Source organism: Vombatus ursinus, unplaced genomic scaffold, assembly GCF_900497805.2.
Source record: "Vombatus ursinus unplaced genomic scaffold, bare-nosed wombat genome assembly UNPS02014807.1, whole genome shotgun sequence".
Lineage (NCBI taxonomy): Eukaryota > Metazoa > Chordata > Mammalia > Diprotodontia > Vombatidae > Vombatus > Vombatus ursinus.
In genome coordinates this window covers 21297513-21324537 of record NW_020954585.1, presented here as the reverse complement: position 1 = coordinate 21324537, position 27025 = coordinate 21297513, and the positions used below count along the sequence as shown (strand labels likewise).

Below are 27025 nucleotides of genomic sequence, written 5' to 3'. Positions count from 1 at the left end.
ATGAATAAGGACTAAACAAAAGAAGGTGTTTTTATTCAAATTTGGGGAGTTGATATCCATTCTGAATCCTATCATCATCAGGGCTCATAGAGAGATTCTAATTAAAGAAACAACTGAGAATGATTCTGTTATGTCTTGATCATCTTAAGAAAAGAATGCAAAGAGGGAGGGAGAGGAATACATGGGGGTGGGGAGAACAGAAAGGAAGGTTAGGGATATCTCCCACAATCAGAGGGCACAAGTAGGTATCTATACAAATAAGGACGAGATAGGGTGGGGGTTGACACTTAAACCTCATTCTCATTTGAACTGGTCAAAAGAAGGAAGAATATACACACGTACACACAGAGTTGGGTTCACTTCACTTTACAGGAAATTCACTTCATTTGACAGGAAAACAGGAGAGAAAAGGGAAAGGGAGGAAGAATGAGAGGAAGGTTAGATTAAGGGAGGGATTTGTTCTAAGCAAAATAAACTCTAAAGATATACAAAAATATTTAACTTTTTGAGATGACAAAGAATAGGAATCTGAAGGAATGTCCATAAATTGGGAAGTGGATGGCAAATTATGGCACATGAGTGTGATAGAATATTATTGTGCTGAATTCATTACATAATGACCAATCAGGATTCAAGGACTAATGATGAAAATATGTTATGCACCTCTTGATAGAGTAGTGAAGAACTCAAAATGTAGAATAAGAAAAAAAATTTTTGGACATGGCCAATGTGGAAAGCTGTTTTGATTGACTAAACATGTTTGTAATGGGTTTTATTTTTCTCATGTTGTCAGTTGTGCGGAAGAGGGAAACTGGGAGAAGACTGAGGCAAGAGGGTAAAAAGAGAGATTTTGGCTGATTAAATTAAAAAAAAAATTTAAAGGCACTCTGACTGTTAACTTGTCACCACCTGCTCTTGTCACATGACCATCCTATCTTCTCTTGCTGTCATACAGTTCCTTGATGGTATCCCCTATCTCCTTGTTTGATGCCTTGCTTGATGTTTATGAACGCAGAAATTAAACAGAGTTGTTTATATTGTTATATCTTCCAAGTAATCCTGAATGAATCTTGATGTATGCATTAAAGATACTTTGCTATTATAGAGCCTATAAGGTAGCATTTTGTTTTATCCAGTCAAATGCTTTTTCATAATCAACAAAAAATAAACACAATGACATTTTATATTCTCTATATCTTTAAGCTAATTGTGGATGGTAAAGATGTGATCCATGTTAGCTACTGCTGAAGAACACCTGCTTGCCCCCTCCTAATGCCCTCATCAAGGATGCCATTAATTCATGTATAAATGACTTTCATAAAAATTTTCTATAGATGGCAGAGTAGGCACATAAATTAGCAGTCATTCGTCTACAATGACCACAAAATGAAAAGGCAAATAGTTGTAAAGGATGTAAGGACTGGGATTAATGCAATTATCAATCAGGACACCAGAAGACTGATGATGAATAATGTACCCAACCCTTTGGCAGAGAGCTGATGGACTAAAGGTACAGAATTCTAGATATTGCCACCAATATGTGGATTTGTTTTGCTTGACTATACTTATTTATTACAAGGGACAGGGAGATATATTAAGGGAAGGGCAGCACATAAATGAATCATTTTTTAAAACCAAAAAAATGAGAATAGAAGGAATTTTAGAAGGGGACACGGATAAGCAGAGCAGTTTTGGAACTACCATGTTCAGTCTGAAATATCCTTAAAAAGAAAACAAGTTGTACATAGTAGAGTATCACGGTTTCATATCTAATAGTTTTCTGTTCTTTGGGGAAAACAGTTGTATTGGTTGATATTTGGTCAAGTTCATAATAATAAAGGAAAACTTTAAAGTTAAAATTAAGATGTATATAATTAAAATTACTTTAACTTGACCTCTACTGTGAGCTTCTGATACTGAAAAATGAAAGGAAGAAAGAAAATTCATACAGATTACTACAATTTCATACAAAAGTTTAACTGATGTCAATCAATTGCCAGAATGAGGAAACTCAAAGAGCATAAAAACCATCTCAGTTAGCAAACATTCAGAAATGTGAGGGAGCCTGCTTATTTTTCAAGAGCTAATTGTTAAATTTTCAGCATGAGCATTTACAACTCAGAAGTTAGGAAACACAACAAATCAGGGCTTGATTTACTGTTTTACTTTTTGTTTAGGCTTAAGGAAGTGATGGAGAAAATATTGTAATTCAGATTAAATTTAAAAGTGTGTCATATACATTTTTTAAAGAGAGAAGGTTGTTAAACATTTACCAGCATACCAGTGCAAACATCTGACCAAATACCAGACAGAGAGATAAAAGAGGCAAGGGCAGCACCAGTTTAAATTATAAACTTGTAAAACATATTTTTTAAAATGTATTTATATAAATTTATATGTATATATATATATATTTCCCAATCCCCCAATGAATATTTCTTAAATCCTCAAAAAAATTAGTCTAGCAAAACATTGTAAAATCTTACAGAGAAGTTGGTAGAATATTATTGGTAGTACTACCTCATAGAATGGAGAGGAAACAGTAGAAGAGAAAAGACTAATTAAGCAAAGTAATCTGAAAAACAACTAAGACTGAAACAGAGGCCAACAAAGATGAATGAATGGAAAATATCTGCAGATTTTTTAAACAAACTCTTTCAAGATCAAGAACAGTAAAGCCACCATATTTGGATTCTAACATCAGTCTCGGATGTCCTTATAGAGTAAGTAAGGTACTGAAGAAAACAAAGATGGGAAAAACAAATGAACTAAGCCAAGTTTATACAAAGGAAGGCATACTGGAAATAACAACCAAATTTGAAGACACCAAGGAATTGATTTTCAAAGAATGTTAAAGAGAAGAAGGTACCAAAAGTGTAGAAAGAATGAAGACTTTATTATGACTCAAAATAAATGACCAAGAGAATATTAATAACTATTGACCAATATGCCTACTTTCCCACCTATATAAAGTCTTTTTGAGAGTAATTTAAATATAAATTAAAGGTACATGAGATAATGGAATTAGAATGTAACAGGCTTTCACAAGCAACATTCTACAGTAGATGACATGTTAACCACCATAGAACTGAAAAAGATTGAGAATACTATGCTATGTTCAGCACAGTGTTTATGATTTGCTTAATATGTCTATTGTTTGCTGATTATTTCAAAAGCATTTAATTCAGGAAAACACACCACCAACATAAAGTCTCTCCTTTAAAGAGTGTATTCAAAAGCTTCTTTAACTTTGTTTACAACCTTCTCATTATTAATAATCAGTGAGGCATAATACAGGGAAGTGTAAAAGATGTCCACCAGGGTCTTCTTGACTGCACCAAGTTCTGTAATATCCAAGTCTCCTAAATAAGACAACTAACAACCATTCAAAAGGAACTTGGCTTAACTATCTATGAGGGAAAAACAAGTGGATGAAAAATGCCTATTGTCCAGACTACACTACGCAGTATGATGGAAAACTTATACAACTCATCTACCAAAATAGATATGTATCTATGGATATATACCTACTTCTTGGATGGACTATGCGTCTTAATTTTAAAATTAAGCCCAGAATTGAAAAGGAGGAGCAAAGCAATCTGGATTGCCTTTGGGGGACTGCAATATTCTTTTAATAACCACAAGCTTCTTGAAGAAACAAAAGCCCACTTTTGAATAGAAATATTCTTCTGTAGTTGTGTGGCTGTGAGTCATGGAAAGCTATAATCTCTAAAAAACTGAAGTTGAGGATTAACCAAAGAGCAAAAGTGAGGAGCATGGTAGGTGTGTAACACATTCAAAATGAAGAATTACAAAGGAGGGGCAATGTAAAGGATGTCACAGTAGAAGATAAAAAAAAAACAAGCAGATCACTGCTGGAAGGTCTTAGTGTCTACTGCTATCTTTGAGAAACCAAGAGAACTCAAGGAAGGCTCCCTATCATAGTCTGGAAAATTCAGGAGATTGGAGGAGTGGTAGATATGGATGGATTGCACTCTGTACCTTTGGGGGAGGACAACCACATTGATGAAATCACACAGCTATTGGAGTGCTAGCATAAAGAATTTTATAGCTAGAAGGAGCCTTAAGAGATCAGCTATTCCCAATCCCTCATTTCCAGATGAAGAAATTAAGGCCAAAGAAGTAACATAACTCGTCAAAGGTCACACTGGGAGAATGGCAGAGACAGATGAAAACTCAGGTCTCTCACCTCTCAATTCTAGGCTACTTCCATGGAACCACATTTAGTGAACTACAGTAGGCTAGAACCAAAGTATTTTTTTTATCAGTTCCATGAGCCACCTCCTTTTTATTCATTAGCATTATTATTGTTCCCCATGGCAGCAGCCTAAGGGGACACAAGCATCTATTTACTACTACATGTTTTTAATGAAAACCTATCAAAAGCAGATTTATCACATTTTATTAAGCCCATTTCCTGGTTCCTTGTAGGTTTTGGAAACATGCTAGTTGGCACAGTTTTCTTAATTGGAATTCAATCCTGCCACTGGTCTGAAACATTCAAACCATACCTACATTCCACGCATAACATGTTATTTTCCAGGCATCTTTTTTTTTTTTTTTTAGCTAGAAGTTTAGCATGAAGACAAAGAATTAGAAGAAAGGGCCAGACACAACAAAAATAACAGGCTGAGAAAGAAAAAAAGGGGGAGGGGAGGTCATAAACAAAAGACAGGAATGAGGAGGGTAGAGAGAGATGTTTATCTGTGGATGAATTAAATAGGTGACCTGAAGTAAGGGTTCACAGATTCACAATATATGGCTTACACAGTAGCAAGCAACCATCTACTATACAGAATATATGAAAGGAACCAAGAACTCAGATTCCAATGAGCTAGAATGGAAGGATGACTTTTATCTTTCTGAGGGATTTTATTTCCCTTTGATTTGCCAAGGTTTCCCCAATAATGCTCCACAGCAACCAACCTATGGAATCTTAGACAGGAAGCAATGCTAATATGCATTTAGTCTTTCTTAAGGCAAGACCTTATTTTTCACTATTCAAATCAAATGAGACTTAAAAACTTGCCTGGGAAGAGACTCCACAACCTGTCTCATTCATCCACAATCCAGTCTGGTGTACAAACTAAAATCTTCAGGTTGCCTTTTTCTGACTTTTTTTTTAATCTGATGAACAAAGCTGGAAAAATCACAAAACCACATAGACTAGATCTATTACAAATTTATATTATGTAATCTCAGCTGGGCCTTTATTACCACAAAATAATCTCTTCCTACCTCCCTGATTAATTCACTATCCCACCCACCACAGCAACTCTTCCAAACCTTTTTATCCCTCCTCAAACCTCTCATGGTTCTTCCCCCCAACTCTTTTAGCTGAAAATCTTGTCCTCAGATTTTACTGGCAAAAATTGACGCCATTTGCTGAGGGCCGTTTCTCCTCTCCTCTTCATCTTTTATCATTCATATGCTTTCTTCCACTATCTACTATCTTCTCCTTCACTCCAGTCTCACAAGAAGAGGTATTCCTTCTTATCAAGCCAATACTCAAAAAACCTTCACTTGATCTCCATTAGCTATATAGCCTCCTATCTCTCCTCCCTTCTGTGGCTAAATCCTTGAGAAGATTGTCTATGATCAGTGCCTCCACTTTCTTTTCTCTTTTTAACTCTACATTTTGACTTCTAACCTCATCATTTAACCAAAACTACTCACTCCAAACATACTAACAATGAGATAATTGCCAAATCTCATGGCCTTTTTCCAGTAATCATCCCTCTTGATCTCTCTGTAGCCTTTGCCACTGTCTATCATTACCTTCTCCTCCTTCATTCACACATCTTTCTTGGTTTCCTCAGTACAACTCCACCCTAACTCTCTTCCCACTTGTTTGACTGCTCCTTTTCAACATTCTTTGCAAGCTCTTCATACAGATTATGCCCACAAACAGTGGTGGTCCCACAGGACTCTATCTGGGGCTCTCTTCTTTTCTCTCTCTATACTGTTTCACTTGGTGATCTCATCATTTCCCATGGATTTAGTTATCATCTCTATGTTGATGATTCTAGATAGCCTAACCTCTGACTTTCAGAATCACCTATTAGATGCCTATTAGATATCTCTCAAACTGGATGTACCACAGACATCTTAAATTCAATATGTCATAAACTCAACTTGATATCTTTTCCCCAGAATCTCCCTCTTCTTCTAACTTGCCTATTACTGTAGACTGTCCCACCATTCCCCCAGTTACTCAGGCTCACAACCTAATTGTCACTTCAATTCCTTACCTTCTCTCTCACCCCATATTATCAAGTTTGTTGCCAAGTCCTATAGCTTTTACCTTTATGACATGTCTTGTATGCACCCTTTTCTTCTTTTGACACTACTACAACCCTGGCATAAGCCTTTATCACTTCACACTTTGACTATTGCAATAGCCTAGTGCATGGCCTCCCTGCCTCAAGTTTCCTCATTCCATTCCATCCTCCACTCAGACATCAAATTAATCTTCCTAAAATGCACATGTGACCATATTTACCACTCTATTCAAATAAACTCCCTATTAGCTCCAGGATCAAATATTAACATCTTGTATGCCTTTGAAGCCCTGCATAACCCGGCCTTCTACCTTTCTAGTCCTCTTCTACTTTACTCCCGCCCTACCTCCCAAATAGTCTGTGATCCAGTGACACTGATCTCCTTATTGTTCTTTCCATAAGATGCACTGTCTCTAGACTTTGGGCATTTTTCACCGACTGTTCCCTATGCCTGAAATAATCTTCCTCCTCATCTCTTCCTCTTGGCTTCTTTCAAGTCCCAGCTAAAATCTCACCTTCTATCAGAAACCTTTCCTGATTCTCTCTAATGCTAGCACCTTTTCTCTACTGATTATTTCCAATTTATCCTGTATGTATCCTGTTTCTACAGAGCTGTTTTCATTTTGTTTCTCTGCTATTGTATTGTGTGTTCACTGAGTGGGGATCGTCTTTTGCCTTTGTTTGAATGCCCATCACTTAGCAGGCACTTAATAAATTCGTATCAACTGATAATTTTCGGTGTTTAAGGAAAAAATTTGGCTATAGATTCTACAACAGCCGAGAGAACTGAATGAATTTTTAAAAAAATAATTGGAAAACACTGGAGGTTGCTAATGAGGACATCTCGCCATGTTTTAGTGTTACTCTTGCTCTCTAACAGCACTAAGGTGCCTAGCCCAGCCCTGCAGACATTCTATGAAGTTTCCTGTTCCACTGGAGATGATGTGCTGGTTTTCACATGATTCTTTGAGGAACGTGCTCGTTAAATGACAACTGGTGAGCTTCAAAAGGAAGGGGTCAGACCCACCTTTAAAGATATGCTCACCAATAGTTTCTAAAATCTGTCAATTTCTAGTTTGATCTTAGACTTCTTGATATCTCAAATATTTTTAGCTAACCCAACCTACCACTTCTTATTTGTCAACCTTCTCAGTAAGGCAATTCCCTCACAATGACTCCCTCCTCCTCCCAGGCCAAAGTGTCCACAGTATAGTGGTTGGGCTACTCCCTTCCGGATCCTATAAATGTACTGTTCCCTGGTTTAGATAATCAGTAACTATTCCTAACCTTTCCTAGATCCTTTCTTCTGTTAGCTGGGTAATTACAGAATTTTAGAGTTGGTTATTAGTACAGTGGTCCACAAACTTTTTGGTCTTAGGACCCCTTTACATTCAAAAATAATTAAGGACCCCAAAGAGCTTTTCTTTATGTGGGTTATATTTATTTACCATAGTAAAACAGACACTTTAAAATATTTATTAGTTCATTTAAAATAACAAAGTCATTATGTGTTAACATAAATTTTTTATGAAAAATAACTACTTTCCAAAACAAAAAAAAATTAGTGAGAACAGCATTGATTTACATAATTTTGCAAATATCTTTAATGTCTGGCTTAATGGAAGACATTTAGATTCTAATATCTGTTTTTTGCATCCAATCTGTTTCAATATATTGTTTTACTTGGAGAATATAAAGAAAATCTAAGCTTACACAGATATGTAGATGGAAAAAGGAGGGGAATTTTAATAGGCAAAATATATGAGTATTATTATAAAAATAATTTTAACCTCATGGATCCCCTGAAAGTGTCTCTGGGTCCCTCAGGGAGAAGGACTATACTTTGAGAATGTAACTCATACTCAAATGGAATTTACACTATAATATATTCAATAAGTGGTCATCAAGCCTGTCTCTGAGTATCTTTGATGAAAGAGAACTCTCCACCTCCTGGATCAACCCATTCCACTTTTGGGTGTCTCTCACTGTTAGAAAGATTTTTTTTTTAAGTTTTATTGATCATTTTTATAGTATAAACATATACAGATTACTCTCACTCTGTGAGGTATCTTGTAACAAAGTAAAACAATTAACTAAAACTAATATTAAGTGATCTCAACTGAAAATGCATGCAACATCCTACATCTGTAGTACCCCCCTCTATTTTTTTAATTAAAAGAAATGTATTGTTCCCCACCTCTAACCTCATTTAAAAACAACAAATTTCTTGAAACAAATCTACATAAGCAAAACAAATTTCCTCAATAGTTATATAAAAATATATACATATTTGTGTGTGTGATTCTGCATTCTAAATCCATCATCTCCTTAATGGCAGGCATGTTGCATCACCCATCTCCCGAAATCATGAATGGTCACTATATTGATCTTAGCCCTTACAGATTTCAAAGTTGCTTATTTTAACAGTGTTGTCACTGTATAATTATTTTCATGGCTCTGCTCATTTAATTTTTCATCAGTTTATTTAAATCCTTAAAATTGTTCATTTTTATATTAATGTTAAAAGTGTATATTGGTCTTCTGGTTCTGCTTACTTCACTCTGCAACAATTCCTCTAAGTCTTTCCATAATTTTTTAAAATCATCATTTACTGCATTTCTTACAGCACAATAGTATTCCATCACATTCATATACTATAACTTAATTCAACAATTCCTCAATTGATTGGCTTCATTTTAGTTTCTCATTTTTTTGCCATCACAAAAAGTATATATATGCATATACACACACATATATACATACATACACACACACATATATATACATACACACACACATGAATACACATACATATAGGACCTTTTCTTCTTTCTTTGCTCTCTTTTGGGTATAGGCTCAGCAGTGGTATTGCTGGGTCATAGGGCATGTACCGCTTAGTAATTTTTGTATATAATTCCAAATTGCTTTCCAGAATGGTTGTATCCATTCACAGGTCTTCCCCCAGTGCAACAATGTTCCTGTTCTCCCATAGTCCCTCCAACATTTGCTATTTTTCTTTTTTTGTCATCTTTGCCACTCTTGATTGATATGAGGTGGAATCTGAGAATTGCTTAAATTTGCATCTAATTATTAGTGACTAGAAACATCTTTTCCCATATGAATAGCCTAAGTTTCTTCCCTTGAGAACTGAGAGTTTATATCAATTAGAGAATGGCTTATTCTTATAAATTTGAAACAGAGCCATATATACATATATATATATATATCATAAATGAGATCTTTATCAGAGAAACTTACTATATTCCCCCCATTAACCCCTTTTAATCTTAACTTTATTAAAGTATGTCTGTTAAAAAACATTTAAATTTTGTTATCAAAATTATCCATTTTCTCATATGTGATCCTAATTTTTTAATTTATGAATTTTCCTCCTATCTATAGATCTGATAGGTAATTTTCCCTGTTTCTCTAATTTATTTATATGTTCTTTTACGTCTAGGTAATACAATTATTTAAAACTTATCTTTGTTTAAAATGTGAGATCTTGGCCAATTTTCCCAGAAGTTTTTGTCAAATAGTTAAGTCTTTATTCCAGTAGCTGGAGTCTTTGTGTTTATAGAATGCTAAGGTATCAGATACATTTGTTTCTATATGTTGTGTAGTTAATCTGTTCCACTGACCAATCTGTTTTTTAATCAGTATCAAATTATTTTAATAATTCCTGTTTTGTAATATAGTTTGAGATATAGCCTTCTCTGTTCCTATTGCTTTTCATTATTGCTCTTGAGATTTTTGGTCTTTTTTTCCCTTTCATATGAACTTAGTTATTATACTTTTTAGTTTTTTTGTTTCTAGTTTAATCCTTTAGTAGTTTGACATGGCACTAAATAAATTAATTTAGACAGTAGTGTCATTTTTATTATGTTGGTTTATCCTATCCACGAACAATTAATATTTTTCCATTTAGATCTGATTTCTGTAGTTGTTTGTAGTCAGTTTTATTAAATAGCTGTGTGTATCTTAAAAGGTAGATTCAAATATTTTATATACCCAAGTAATTTTAAATAGACTCTTTCTAGCTCTTCCTATTGGTATTATATAGAAATGCTGATGACTTGTATGGGTTTATTTTTTATCCTACAAGTTTGCTTAAGTTATTGTTTCAATTAATTTTTAGCTGACTCTTTAGGGTTAAGTACACCATAATATCATCTGTAAAAAGTGATAATTTAGGGGCAGCTAGGTGGGGCAGTAGATAGAGCACTAGCCCTCAAGTCAGGAGGACCTGAGTTCAAATCCGGCCTCAGACCAAACACTTGACACTTACTAGCTATGTGACCCTGGGCAAGTCACTTAACCCCAATTGCCTAAAAAAAAAAGTGACAATTTTGTTTTCTGCAACTTTAGTTATTCCTTTAATTTCTTTTTCTTGCCTTACTGTTAGAGTGAGCATTTTGAGTACTATGACAAATAGAAGTGGTGACAATGGCCTTTCTTTACCTATAAATTACTAGAAAGATTCTAGTTTATCTTTGTTACAAATAATGATAGTTCTTGGTTATAAATATATACTATTTATCATTTTAAAGAAAGGTCCATTTTTCTTATGTTTTCTAGTGTTTTTAATGGAAATGAGTGTTGTATTTTGTCAAAAACTTTTTCTGCATCTATTGATATAATTACATAATTTTTGTTGATTTTGTCATTAATACCATTAAGTTTATAGTTTTCCTAATATTAAGCCAATCCTATATTTCTGATAAAGATAGCTGGGTGGCACAGTGGATAGAATACTAGGCCTGGACTGGCACTAGACTCATCTTTCTGAATTCAAATCTGGTCTCAGACACTGACTAGCTGTGTGACCCTGTGTAGGTCATTTAACCCTGTTTGCCTTGGTTTCCTCATCTGTAAAATGAGCTGGAGAAGGAAATGGCAAACCACTCCTGTATCTTTGCTAAAACAAACAAACAAAAACAACAACAACACAACCAAATAGGATCACAAAGAGTTAGACATGACTGAAATGACTGGATAACAACAAAAGTATTCCTGGTAAAGAATAATTTTTGTGATAAGTTGTTTTAGTCTCTTTCCTAATACTTAAAATGTTTGCATCTATGTTTATTAGGGATATTGATCTTTAGGTTTTAATTTTGATTTTCTGTAGCTTATGTATCAAGACTATCTGAGTCATAGAAAGAATTTGGTAGGATCTCCTCTTTTGGTACTTATGCAAACAATTTATATGATAATGGAATTAGCTATTCTTTGAATGTTGGCTAGAATTTACATTTGGTCTTGGAGTTTTTTCTTTTTCTTTGGAAGTTCATTTATGACTTGCTCAATTTCTTCCTATGAAATTGTCATTTATTAAATTCTCTATTTCTTTTTCTACTAATTTGGGTATTTTATATTTTTGTAAATATTTATTTCATTTAAACTCTTAGTTTTATTGTCATACAGTTAGACAAAATAGTTTCTAATAATATCTTTTATTTCTTCTTCCTTCATTGTGAATTATTTTTCAATTTTGATACTGGCAATTTACTTTTCCTTTCTTCTTTTTAATCAAATTAACTAATGGTTTATCTATTTAATTGGTATTCCATGTTTTTCTCCCTCAATTTTATTAAGTTCTTTAATTTTCAGGATTTCTATTTTGATGTTTAATTGGGTTTTTAATATTTGTTGGTTTTCTAATGTTTTTAGTTGCATTCCCAAGTCATTGATTTGTTCTTTATTTTTTTTTTTTGTTAATAAAAGTGTTTCAAAATATACATTTCCTCCAAAGGATTGCTTTGTCTGAATCCTAAAAATTATGGATATTGTCTCAATGTCCATATGTTTAATGAAATTATCAACCATTTCTATTTGTTGTTTGACCCAGCAATTCTTTGGGAAGGAAACAAGCAGTTATTAAAGCACTTGTATGTTAGGCACTGGAGATACAAATACAAAGAACAAAGACCAGTCTCTGTCCTCAAAGGGCTTATATTCTAATGGGAGAAGACAATTTATAGAAGGAAGTTGGGGGCAGGGGTGGGGGGGAGAGAAGAAGGGTACTCAGAGAGAGGGCATGGTTTTAAAGTTCAGAAAGCTAAGAACAGGTCCTAGAGGGGAGTGAAGGTTGGTCTGGGCCCCTACACAAAATGGTGGAACTTACCAATGGGAGAAAGGTTCAGTACATTTCAGGTTGATAAGGCTACAGGGATAAGTTGAGTGTTCCATAGTGAGAAGGCCTCAGGCAGTAAAGGGAAATTTCAGGATAAGAAATAATATTTTGGAATTCTGGGAGTCAAGAACAGGGCTAGGAGAAGATTAAGGCATTTAGTATTCAGTTGATTTTTTTAAAAGATACATTTTTATTGACATTTCTGTTTCTTATATCATCATAACTATCCCAAGTATTCCCCTTCTCAGACAGCCTTCAGTATGACAAATAGTATTTTTTTAGGCATTCAGTTTTTAATACTATTTTCAAGAGTCCTTCAATATAATTTTTATTCCATTGTGATCAGCAAAGGATATATATGATATTTCTGCATTTGTTTGTGAGATTTTTTTATGCATTGACATGATCAATTTTTATAAAGTTGCCATGCACAGCTGTGAAATATGCATAATACTTTCTATTTCCATTCAGTAATTGGCAGAGGTTTATCATACCTACCTTTTCTAAAATTCTCTTCAAGTCCTTAATTTCTTTTCTTTTTTTTCAGGGGGCTAAAATTACCTAGGGCTGATAGGAATAAATTGAATCCTCTACTACTATAGTCTTATTGTCTATTTTTCTTCATAATTTATTTAGTTTTTTCTTTAACTATTTAGAAGTTGTATGAGTGGGTACATATATATGTTAAGTATTGAAATCAAGTCATTGTCTCTGTTACCTTTCAGCAAAATGTTGTTTCCCTCTTTTATCTGCTTTAATTAAATCTATTTTTACTACTTTGTCTTGTTTGAAGTCATAACTACTATCCTGGCTTCTCTGTGCTCAGCTGAAGCATAATAGATTTGTTCCAATCTCTTATTTAAAGTGTGATTCCTTGTTTCAAATGTGTTTCTTGTAAACAACATTCTGTTGGATTTTGCTTTCTAATCCTTAGAGGGAGCTGGTGACCCAGAGGATAAAGAGTGCTGAGCCAGGAATCAGGAAGACCTGAGCTCAAATCAAATCTCAGACACATACTAGCTTCATGACTCTGGGCAAGTCACTTAACCTGTTTGCCTCAGTTTTCTCAGCTGTAAAATAAAAACATCTACCTCCCTGGGTTGTTGTATCAAATGAGATAATATTTGTTTAAAAAGTGTTTTGTACAGTGCCTGGCACAGAATAGGGACTATATAAATGCTTTTTCTCTTTCCCTCCTTCCAGTCTGATCCCTCTTTTATTTTGTGGGTGAAACCAACCCATTCATATTTATGATAGTTAATTATTTATCTCCCTCCTTTCTATTTACTCCTAATTTTCTTCTCTATACGCATCTCACCCAAGTTAATACCTTATTTCAAGTCACTAAACTTTTTTTCATTTATCCTTCTCTTCACTCTCTTCTCTCCAAGCTTAAGGTTTGTTTTGCTTATAAATAAAATCTCTCCCTGAATCTCCCATCCCTCTTATATTCCCTTTCCCCTCTTCTTATTCTTGTCTACATCCCTGTTGAGTTGAATATATTTCTATACCAAACTCTGTGTGTGTTTGTTCTGCCCTTTTTAAACTAATTTATATGAAAGTAAAGTTCAAGTAACACTTATTCCCCCAACTCCTTCCACGTTTACATAGTTGTATTTGCATAACACAATTATGTGTTAACAAGGTCCTCCATCTTTTCTTTTTTCTTACAATATCTTCAAAACATAACAAAACTATTTATAAGTATTCAGTTTCAATTGACCACTTCCATTACTCCTTGTCAGTCATTCAATAAGAATGCATTAAGTACCTACTATATGTCAGGAATTGTGCTAAGCAATGAGAAGGAGCAAGACAATTCCTGCTCTTAAGGAGCTCACTATGTAATGCGGAAAAGACAACATGAAAATAGCTATGTACGATCAACAGAGAAAGAGAGAGAGAGAGAGAGAGAGAGAGAGAGAGAGAGAGAGAGAGAGAGAGAACAGGGGGAAGGAACGAGCATTAAAGGGGATTATGAAAGGCTTCTTCTAGTAGAAGACAGGATTTTGGCCAGGACTTGATGGAAGTCACCGAAGCCAAGAGGCAAAGATGAGGAGCGAGAGTATTCCAAGCTTCTAGAGTATTCCAGTATTTCAAGGAACAGCCAGTGAAAATGCCTAGAGTCTAGAGATAGAGTATTTTATGGAAGGAATAGCAAGGAGGCCAGTGTCACTGGATCAGAGAGTATTTGGGGTGTGAGGAGAAAGGTGTAAGAAAACTAGAAAAGTAGGAAGGGGCCAAATTATTAAGAACTTTGAGTGCTAGAAGATTTTGTATTTGATCACTGAAGTGATTCTGGAGTTTACTAAATTAGTGGAAGAAGTTAGTAATCGAATGCAACAAGCATTTATGAAGGAATGAATGAAGTGCTTATTATGTGCAAAACACTGTGCTAAATTCGAGGATACAAATAGGAAAGCAAAACAATTCCTGCTCTCAAGCAGTTCACATTGTCATGAGAAGTCAACATATATAGAAGGTTACAATTAACAAGAAAGGTGAAAAGTCCCAACAGTCCTTAGGGTACAGCAAATTTTTTTTAAAAAGGCAGATGGTAATGCATCTTCTTTAGTTTTATTTCCATGAATGAAACCATATCCATTGAGCTATTTGACAGTGGTAAGGAGTTTGATGGTGATGACTTTCTTTTCTGGGTCTTCAGTAGATGTGCCAATGGAGAATGTAGAGTTAGTTGTGAGGTCAAATTTCCACAAGAATCGATCCCCTGGGCAATGGCTATGGTGCCCAGGTTAGAATTGGAGGGCACAGGCAACAAAGGGTAACAAGTCAGAGACCATAAATGTACTGTTTACCCCAAAAGGGCAATTGATATCTTAAAGATGGACAATACAGGAGAACTAGGCTGGCTAGTTCAAAAATGGGACTAAATATTAACTTTCTGAACTAAGGTATTGGAGATTATAATGGTGAGGTAGATAGAGAGCTGGCTTCAAAGTCAGGAAGACTTAAAGTCTCACCTCTGACATACTGACTGACAAGTCAACCTTTCAGTGCTCTAGGAAACTCTTTAAGACTGTAAGTTGCAGAAAGGGTGCTGATTTTCATTGGCAGATTGAGTTTCTTCACCTAGGAGTTCCCTACGTTAATGAAATAACTGGTTCAGTCTCTATATATGACAGGCAAGAACTAACCAGTCCAGTGGTTTAGTCTCAGGACTGGAACAAAGACAAACTTGTGGGCCGTGAAGTATTTAATAAAAAGAAGTTCGCTCAACCATAAAAAGGATCAATAAAGATACAACATTGATAAAGGTAGAGAGGGCTTCCCCTCTACCTCTATTCACCATGATGGCAGTAAATCCTGCCAAAACTGGGGAGCATTAACCTCCCTCCACAGGTTGGGTTTTTTTTTTACATCTCAGATGACCTGGCAGACATTCCAACAGTTTAAATAGCCTCCCTGACTCCTTTATAAAGGGAAATCAGTCAAGCCTGAGTAAAACATGCTCTCCCTACCAAAGATTAGAAACACGCTTTAATCGTGGGGGGCAGGGTGGAGAGGGAGAGGCATTATATTAGGGATTAAGAGTATCCTCAGGTCACATTACTCAAAATTTCCTGAAAGACAAAGACTGCTGTATTATTCAATGAAATATTATCTAGCAATGCCTAGTAAATTTATTTTTAATCCATGACTCTGGAGGCCTTGATTAAAGACTGAATATGCTTTTAACGTTCTATCCTTTGGTGGTCCTAAATAAGGATTACAGGTAGTATTTGTAGGATAGTCATGGGGAAATTTCCATTCTATACTTACAACAAAGACTGTTGCCCTTAGAATTGTCAATCTGATACTTAGTCACAAACTAGCTGGTCTAACTTTAGAATTCTCTAGCAGTGTAACAGTAACAATACTCTCTCGAAGCGCCTAGTAATCGGTTTTTTTTTAACAGTAACAACATAACATAACATAATGTAACATGTATTGGTTAGTTTCATTCAACTGCTTTCTTTCTTCCTTTCAAGGAATCACTTGCCAGGAGTGTCCGGGAGGGGGGTGGGGGAGGAGAGATTGAAAGAAGATATATTCAGAAATGAAGGTAATAGAAAATCACTAGATGTCAATTTTTTTAAAAAAGCAAATTTAATTAAATAAGATATCTAAACGGAGATTTGGGTCTGAATTCTTCCTTCTGGGTTCTAAATATGAATCTTAGTTTTGCCTTAAAGTGATTTTAACAATTATTTCAAACTTGCAAGTACTGCATTTAAATCAGAATACAGGAGTGTTATTCTTAAGGCTCATTTCACCTGAGACTTCATCCTTTTTTGTGCTTTATATATCAATTAAAACTGCCTGGTTAAAGATAGATCATTTTGCTGAAGTGGAAAAGAGAATATTGACCTTATAAAGTGCTAACCTTCCTTGTTGGTCCTTGACTGGCATTCCTCAGATGAGGGCCTTCAACTGTGAAAACCTGGGATGCAAACTGCTACAGGGCAGAGATGATGTTGGTTATACAGATCCTATGGTCTTTTATGAGAATTGTTAACTGAATTATAGTTACTTTAATAATGAATCCTTTCCTTCACTTTTTATTTCCTAGCCATTCCTACACCAAGCCTCAAGATATTAAGGCATGGCTAGGTGTCTTTTAACAGAACCCAGCCCTCCCTCCCCCCAGTTAGGAGAAATAGGTTCTACTCTTAGATCTATCAACTCACTAAGTAACTTAGAGAAAACTAATTACCAATTACTTGGTTCTGATCCTAGTGTTACATTTATAAAGGCCTGTTATAATCCAGCTAAATAAATAAACATGCCATGAAAATGCCAAATTTTATTATTTCTCAGTAGCCAAGAGAAACCAGAGCAAAGGGAGGGAAAAGTGGAGGGAAAAAAAGGAAGGGGAAAAATTATTTGGATGGCGTATTTTTTAAATCTGATATGCCCACAAAAAAAGAAGCTATGACACAGCTGATACAAGAATATTCTTCCTATCCATTCAAAATCTGACTAGGGGGGAAGGAAGTATATCCAAAGCTCAAAATCAAGGAGTGGATTCTAAAGCTCCTTTCACAAAGTGAAAAATACAACCAAAAATATTAAATATCTACCACATGTACAGCACTATTCTAGGAGCTAAAGAACCCTCATTCTACTGGCTTGAATATTGACTCTGAGGCTGACTAGGTCCTGTGTTACCTTGGGCAGATCACTAGCCTTTCTAAACCTATTTCTTTATCTGTTAGATGGAGTTGTGACTAGATGGTCTGAGGTCCCTTGCAGTTCTAGATTAGAAACATAAGCCTTCCCCTCAAGGAGCTAAAAGTCTAGTAACAGAGATAAAACAAACAAAATGGAATAGAAAAAGTATCAATTCAGGCCCATATAAGAGAATGGAGGTTGAGAAGTTTCTCATATAATATGGCACAAAAAGAACAGAAAAAAGACCCTGAAAATAAAAAGGGCTTATTATGAATTTATTTCTGCCATTGCCTATTAATTCTAAGTCAGGGACTGTTAACCTTGTTTATGTCATGGACCCTTTCCTAACCTGATGAAGTATTTGGACCTCTTTTCAGAATAATATTTTCAAGTGCATAAAATACATAAGTTTGTAAAAGAAACCAATCATATTGATATAGTTATCAAAATTAAGCATTTTTAAACAAAAAGGAGTTCATGAACTCCAAATTAAGCCTTACTGTAAAGATAATTCCATGAGTCCCAGTATTAAAAAAAAAAATCACACCAATAGCAAGCAAGAAAGCCGAACAAATTCATCAAATGACAGTCACTTTCAAAATCAAACGGTTTGGATCAACCAATATGACAGTAGGAACCTCATATGGCACTGTATTTTATAACTCTTTAATTCTGTATTACAGTCAAATAAGGAGATAAGGCAGAGGGATAACTAAACTCCCAGAAGCCAGAGACTGCTTTATCTAAATTATGTTATTTCCTTGTGCTTATTAAAATGATTGTAAAATGTAAAATTATTGTAAAATTGAACCTTACAAGCTACTTGCATACAGATGTATAATAATTTTACACACATACACACACAAACTAGATTTATAGGAAAACCAAGGATGCTGTCACTGAAAGATTTAGATCTCTTGAGGGTTAAGAACAATGTCACTATTTATCCCAGTAGACCTACTTACTAATATGGTGCTTTAAAGACAGGAAATGCTCAGTAAATGTTTGCTGAATTAAAAAAAAAAGTTATTAGGTCACTGGCTAATAGTCACAAACCAGAAAGGATAAGAATTCCACCTTTGTTTCAACACAACAATATTATAATTGAAGTTGCATAATAAAAATGGCTTAGCAGAAATTTAATGGTGTTAGACACTATTTATATATGCTTAAAAATCACTCATTCAGTGTCATTAAAAGCAAGACTAAAATAATCAAATAGCAGAGGTGATAGCTTAGTTCAGATTTGACTGACTAAATTTTCTATATGACTCATCACCAAATATTCTGTCTCAATTTCCTCATGTAACAACTATGTTAAAGCAAATAAGTGGAAAGAGTTATCAAAGGTTTTGTTTTGTTTTGTTCTGTGTTTTGTTTTACAAATTACTGGAAAGGGTTTGATTCCATGAAGTCCAGTGAAACCAAGAGACAGAATTCAGCCGGATGACCCTACCTTGGAAGGAAAGAAGTATCCCAGAGAGGGGTATAAGTGGCCCCACCCAATTTGATATGTCCACATTTCTCTGATATTTGGCTATTCTGGAACTATAAAAAGAAGGTGGTTGATGAAACCTAACTGGTTTTTCGAAACAGTTTTACAGTGACCTGGTCTTGAGATCAAAAGAATGAAGCTTAAAAAACTCAATGCCTTCATAAAAGAATAATATTCAGTTGTGTCCAACTCTACATAACTCCATGGACTTTTATCTATGGGTTTTCTTGATAAAGATACTGGAGTGGTTTGCCATTTACTTCTCCAGTGTGACCCCATTTTACACATAAGAAACTGAGGCAAATAGAGGTTAAGTGACTTGCCCAGGGTCACAGTGCTAGTAACTGTCTGGCCACATTTGAACTTGGATCTTCTCAATTCCAAGCCTCATGCTCTATCCACTGCACTCCTAGCTCCCTCACAAAAGAATACTAAGTTGATTAAAGTTCTTTTGCCTTTGTCCTTTTGATCTGTAATTCTGAACAGCTGATAAGACAGCACTGGGTCTTTAAGAACCATGAACAAGATCCACAGACAGAAAAGGCTACTGAGAAGAGATAAGGCTACAAGGAACCCTCATAAATTCATTAAACCTGTGCTTACCTGTTCCCTCCGGGAGATTCTAACAAAGTATTTGAAAATAAAGTGGATTCATACAGATACTTGTTTATAACTAGTGTCAGAAAAAATAACTGCCATTTATTAAAGCCTAATATATAGGAATTAAGATATCTAGCAACTTTTCCAATTGTAAAAACTGGCACACTGCTACTACATTTGCCTTGGAAAAAACTCTTTCCTCTTTCAAAGACGTATAGTAGTCAAAAAGTCCTCACTGAACCTGGGTTGGGTCTCATGATAAAAGATTAAAGGAAAAGTGAAAGATGATTATTTCCCTCAGACTCACCAAGCTAGTGACACATTCAGCACCTCATATGAGTATGCCTAGGATATTACCAAAGCTCAGATGTGGAAATGCTGCCAAACATGTGACTTCCATTTCCTTGATGAAGGGCTCACCAAATAGGACAATCACTATTAAATATTTGTGTGGGCTTATATTATTTAATATGAAGTGGGCTAGCTACTATCAGCCATTAAGAAAAGGTAAAATTTCCTCCCAAAGAGCTAATGTTCAAACTCAACAGTTTCACATAAGGGCTCCTATAATCTGAACCTAACTCTACTTTTTCTCACCCATATCCCCCAGTAGAGCCTCATCAGCAGTTTTCTGTCAACTGGTGAACACGTCTAGGCAAAACGATCTACTATGGTGTTATAATTGTATTGATGGAAAAAACTCCATACTAATAAAATAATAAATTCTTCAAAATAACTTTATACAAAATTACTTATTTTCTCCAGGCCTCAGTTTCTTAATCATTAAAGGACAAGGCTGGATTAGGATCCAGAGGTTACTTCCAGATCTAAAATAATGATTTTTTTTAAAATATCAGTACCACCTAGCAAAATGATCTGCATGTAGCAGGCACACAAATATTTATTTGTTTGATTAATGAAGATTTAAAAAATACATAAAAAACCATAATTTCCCATCTTGTACTCCTTTTCTACTGTGTGTGATGTAACATAAGATAATGTAACATAATACATAAAGTAACATTGTAACATAAGGTAGCATAACCCCCTTGATGCTACTGCTCTCCCTTCATTATTTTCTCCTATTTATCCTGAACATATCTTGTTGGTACATAGTTGTTTACATGTTTTCTCCCTCATTTGGCTCTTAGCACTTTGAGAGTTAGAATTGTCTTTTGCTCTTCCCTTTATCTTCAAGCACCAGGCAGAGTGACTGACACATGACAGATGCTTGATCAATGTTTGTTGACATTGACTTGACCTTCAAAGAGTCTGTTTTGTTTTTGACACTGTAATTCCAACACCTTACAAATAGTGGGCAATGAGTAATTTTTTGTTGAACTAAAGTGATTGCTTTCACATCCTAGGATTCTTATCCATTATTACTCTCATACCATCTTCAACTACTGAGAATCTAAGTGTCAGCAAAGTAGCACATTACAAAGCATCCTTGATGCCTCTACACCCAACATACAGGATTCAGTGAGGGTAGAGGTGGGGTGGGGGGAAGGTCAAGAGAAATAGGCAGGGCCTGGCACCCTTTACCTCAAACTCTTGCAATAAAAGGCACCCTTTGCACCCTAACACCTAAAGAAAATTTAGTCTAAGTGGCCAGGTGAAATGAATTTAGTCATATATGCCATACTTAAGGCTGGGAGGAAAGTTAGAAATCATTTTCTACAAGTTCTTCATTTTCTCAATAAGAAAACGAAGGTGTGACACAGCCAAGGTCACACAGCAGAGTCACCATAACGCCAAAAACATAAAAGTCTCTAAAAGCCACTTCATAGTAAATCTCTCAACAGGAGTAAAATACTCTAAAAACAGAACAAAATGGGTTAAACCTAGAAGACACAATACTTCATCTTAAAAAGTAGAAAAGTACTCAAGATATTCCTTTAAAAGGACGGAATAACAAATTTAACTGTGAGCTAATTGTATGGATCAAACAGGCAAGAGAGTTGCCAACTCACTAGGGTAGATAAGATAAATAAGGTAATATAAGACATGAAAAAGATATTTCATCAGAAACCAGCCAAAGAATTTAATATTTTTATTATTTTAAAGATTAAAATCCAATTTTCCAAATACCATTTGTTCCTTTAGAGAAATGAAATAATTGAAAACAATGAAAAAAATTTGGTCTTGGCCAGTCAAGTTCTTTGACTTAATCAATCTTGCATCCCAATGAAATTCTTTATCTGTTTTGATACCTTCAGGACATTGCAAATAAATTCAGCAGATATCTTTACAATGCAGATCTTTTATTCCCTTTTCCCTACTTCTCCCCCACCCGAAATTAGATTGTTCCTAATCTTTGTACCTTCTTAGAATTATAGATCATAAAATTATAATTCTAATGGTGGTGGGCACCTTAGAGGTTCTCTAGTCCAACCCCTTTATTATGTAAACAAGAAAACTTAAGCCCAGTTACTGTGACAGAGGCAGGATTGAAGTCCAGGTTCTCTAACCCCAAATCAAGTTCACTTTTCACTGAAACAAGCTGCTACTCTACCTTATCTGAAAACATAAACTGCCTTGATATTTCCAGTTTTCAATTCCACCTTTATTCTTGACTGTCAAGGCTCTTTTAAAAAAAAAGAACTGAGACTAGGGGCAACTGATGACTCTCCAGGAAAATATCATCCTAATAACAGTGGCTCAGAAAACCATATGTTAATTATAGCACATGCTGCTTCTTTAAAAAAAATTTTTCTTTTTAAACCTTGACAAACATTTTTATAAATGAAGAATGGAGAAGAGGATTGTTTATTAAACTGACCTTCTGTTATAGTTTAATGTTATATTAAATTTTTTCAAAAATTATAGACTCAACAAATATCAAACATGAAAATTTCTATTTACAAAGGATATAGAGGCTTATATAGGATATAATTATATATTACAAAGAATTATATATGAAATTAAATCTTTTAAGAGATTAAGATTTTTAAAAGGAACTATTTTACAATTGATAAATGGTCAAAGAATATGAATAGTTTTCAGAAGAAAAAAATCAAAGCTATCAATAATCATATTTTAAAATGCTCTAAATCACTAATAAATGAAGAAATTTAAATAAAGGTAACTCTTAAGTACCCCCTCACACCCATTGGATCAGCTAACATGGCAGAAAAAGGAATCGACAAATGCTGGAGAGGATGTGGAAAATTGGCATACTAATGGAGTTGGTGGAGCTGTGAACTAATTCAACTATTCGGAAGAAGAATTTGGAACTAGGTCCAAAGGGCTATAAAATTGTGCATACCCTTTAACTCAACAACACTGATATTAGGTCTATACCCAAAGAGATCAAAGGAAAAGGAAAAGGATCCATATATACAAAAATATTCATAGCAGTTCTTTTCGTGGTGGCAAAGAATTGGAGACTAAAGGGATGCCCATCAATCAGGGAATGGCTCAATAAGTTACAACATATGAATGTGATGAAATACCGTTGTGTTGTAAGAAATAATAAAGGGGATAGTTTTCAGAAAAACCTGGGAAGAACTATATGAAGTGATACAAAATGAAGTGAACAGAACCAGGAGAACAATCTATACAGTAACAGTAATATTGTAAAGTTAATCTACTGTGAAAGACTTAGTAACTCTAATCAATATGATGATCCACCACAACTCCAAAGGACTCACGATGTAAAATGATATCCATCTCCAGATACAGAATGGATAGACTCAGAGAGGAGAGGGAAGCATATTTTTTCCTTTTATTTTTCATTTGGGGGGCAGCAAAGAAGGAGGGAGAAACATGGCTAATGCAGAAATGTTTTTAACAGGTATTATATTTCTTGCCTTCTCAATGGGTGGGAAAGGGGCTGGAGGGGAGAAAAGAATTTCAAACTGAAAATGCAAAGAAAATTTTAAAATAAATTTTTTAAAAAGAGATTAAGGTTTCACAAAAGTATATGTTAAAACTAACACAATAGTAGTAACAAAACTGTTCTGCTTGCCTGTGTCTGTTTCTGAATTTCTTCTCACGTTCTACTGTGTATTTTTAAAAATGTTTCATTGACAGTTTTTTTTCTCGGACCACTCTCAGTACCTACCAACTCCATCTGCCCATCCCCCATAGAAGCCCTCCCTTCTAACTAATATAATCAAGCAAAACAATCAACACATTATTTACGTCTGTAAATGTATCTCTTTCTGAATCTCTAGCCTATCACCTCTCTTCCAAGAGATGGGAAGCATGTCTTATCATCACTCTTCTAAAATCTTGCCTTACAGAGTCTTGGCGAGTTATGCGTTGATGCCATTGTTGGAATTTCCACTTGCCAGAACACCCACCTAACATAAACTTTCAAAGAGGCCTTTTAACCTTTGTTACCTTTACTCATTCGGAACAAGTCATAGTCCCACTAGAAATCTAAATGCTACTTAGTTACAAGACTAATTTGGAAAATCATCCGCCTTAAAAGTTATCTATGTGGCATTAGGATATAATCTGAAGAACATCAAATCAAGAGAGATAAAATATAAACCCTGTAATATTTCCATAACCCATGGACAAATATTAGTACATACTCTTATTCTGTGATTCATTGGATTTTGCCCATTTCAAGTAAACATTCTTAAGTATTTTACTAACGGCAAACTTCAACAAGTAAAATACCCAAGTAAGCTTGGAAATGTAGTGCTATACAGAAAACTCTTTCCCTATAGTCCTTACTCTCTTAAAACACAAGTCATTATACAAAGATCTTATTTACTTGATTTTCCTCTAAAGACAAATGAAGTCTCAGTAGGAAAACACAGTTTCAGCAACAATTACTATTTATTAAGTGCCTACTACATACCAGGCACTATGCCAAGGATGTACTGCACTGCTTGAGGCCATATTTTAGACCACCAATACTAGTACTTATGCATAAACACACATGGTGAAGGGAAATCAAAGTACTTTGTAAGATCTTCAGTTTCATACCCACAGCATTAGATGGGCTAAGACTGATTGTCTAGGGAAGGCATCATTATCTTCATTTTACAAAATGAAGAAATTAATGCACAAAGGAAAGAATATAGTCTGTGATTCTAAAATTCATAAAAGGAAAGAAGATGCTCACTAACTATAAAAAAAAAAGGAAGAATGGTAGAAGACCACTGCTCTCCCACATTTTATGAACCTGACAGAAAGTCAGAAGCAGTAGGTAAGAAATGAATTTGTTAGACCAACATTTAGATCAAGTAATTTATTCTATATAATAAAGGATAATAATATCACTCACTTCACAGTGCTGTTGTGAGGATCAAGTAAGATAATATATGCCAAGTATTTTGCAACTTTAAAACCCTACATAAATGTTAGATATTATTTTTAGTTTTTAAAACATTACTACTTTAAATAAAATTCTGTGGCTTTGAAAAAGCAAAAGAATTTGAAAAATAAAGAGGGCAAAAAGGAAGCATATGATTTAACTTCCTCAAATATGTGACAACCTTCTCTCACCAATGACAACAGATGATTTTAAGGCAACTATTATTAGCAGGCAACCAGGAAGGCATGACCAAAGAGGGTGTTTTATAGAAGCCTATTAATTCTAAATTCTGTTTGATTGTACTTGTATAAGGTGAGTCACATTCAACAGGAGGTGAAGTGGGAGTTCACTTCTAATTAATATGGTATTATTCTCTCCCCTCAAAATTTAAATCTTTGCTATAAACAATATTTTTAAAGGGCAACAGCACTTAAGCATTCTACTTTACATAGTACCCTCTCCAACCCCTCATCTTGTCCAGTATTAAATTTATCTGTTTAAATAACCCCAAAATACAAGAGAGAAGGGAATATTAAAAAAAATTCAAACCTAGCTGTCGTCCCAAGGCATCTTTTATAAAAGCTGCTTATCAATACCTATCTCCTAGTATCTACTAGTACTATCTTCTTTTACTACCCTTCTTTCCCATCATGCCCTTCTCCTTCCTTATTTCTAACTATCTTCAGTCTGACTCTTTACTGGCACATTTTAAATGCTAAGTAAATACTGTTTGACTTTTTTCTGCTCTTCCTGATTCATAGTCTAGTGAGAAGAGCACTAGTCTAGGAACCAAGAAACCATGCACCTCTGTTCTTTTATCTGTATGGCTTTAGAGAGAATGTAAGCTCCTTGAAGGTAGAACTACTTGATTGTCATCCCGATATCCTCAGTGTCTAGCACATATCATCTAGCTCAATAATAGTCTATTAGACTGGGAGCTCCTTGAGAGCAGAGACTCTCTCTCTCTCTCTTGCCTTTCTTTGTACCCCTTTGCTTATCACAGTGCCCAACTCAGAGCAGAGACTTAATAAATGCCTATTGATGACCTGCTGTGTTTTAAATACAATAGATGCTTAATAAATTTCTGTTGACTGATTTTTTCTCACCTCTAAAGTAGCATAGACCACTTCTGCCCTTCCTACCTCATAAGAATTGTGAGAATCAAATGAGACAACACACATAAAAGTTATATGTAAGTCATAAACACAATAAAAATGTGTTATTTTAGGATGACCTTGGTTAATCCAAAGCCAAACAGACAAGATGGTCTGAGAAAAAATTAGAAGGAATAAAAGCATTGGGACTGAAGCAATCTCCAAACTGGGCAGACTAAGAGAAAATGAAGGGGGGGTGGATTCTGGTTTGTCTGGAACCTTACATTTTAACACAGGTCACATAGGAAAATAAATTGTCCATCCATACAACTGCAGAAACCACAAGAAACAAGGCTTCCTGCTTACCGTGTTGCATTTTGTGCCACACACCACTTGCCGGTGATTCAGCCACTGAGATGCAAACACTTTGTTAAGGGTTCCCAGGTGAAACTCTCTCTCCTTCAGGAGACTGGGAAGGTGCTGTGCTGCATAACCATGCAACACTCGGTAGTAACTGGACTCATTCTGCAACCTGACTTCTCTGCCTTTCAGGTAGTAGACCAAGGACCTCTTCACTGGAGGGAGCCTTTTCCTTTTGTTTAGTGAATGATCCCAGCCAAACTGTGGAAAGCAATATCAGAAATCACAGGCTGCAGCCACTGCCCTTCTGAATACAAAACTCTATAAACATCAGTGAAAATTGGTAACCTAACGTACAGGTTTTTAAGTAATCTGCCCTCAACACAACGGAGAAAAAAACTTAATCCAGAAGCCCTGTTTAACTCATAGCTCCAATAAAAATGCTTACAGACAGATTGATAGGCAAGGACCACAGATGTGGAAGAACAAAGGAAAAACGAAAAGAGAGAGAGAGAAAAGGAGAGAGGGAGAGAGAGAAGGAGAGAGGGAGAGAGAGAGGAGAGGAGAGAGAGAAGAAGAAGAAGAAGAAGA

The 27025-nt window shown here is 35.0% G+C and overlaps 1 protein-coding gene across 2 annotated transcripts in view; it reads right to left on the bottom strand.

Moving 5' to 3' along the window:
• DCAF12 (DDB1 and CUL4 associated factor 12) overlaps positions 1 to 27025 on the bottom strand; it is a 110813-nt gene that overhangs the window by 82327 nt on the left and 1461 nt on the right. For both annotated transcript variants that reach the window (XR_003570227.1, XM_027874539.1), the window contains exon 2: positions 26441 to 26695. Coding sequence is in view for 1 of the 2 variants with exons in the window: in XM_027874539.1 (XP_027730340.1) it covers positions 26441 to 26695 (255 nt within the window). In the remaining variant the exon portion in view is untranslated. The remainder of the gene's footprint in view (positions 1 to 26440; positions 26696 to 27025) is intronic.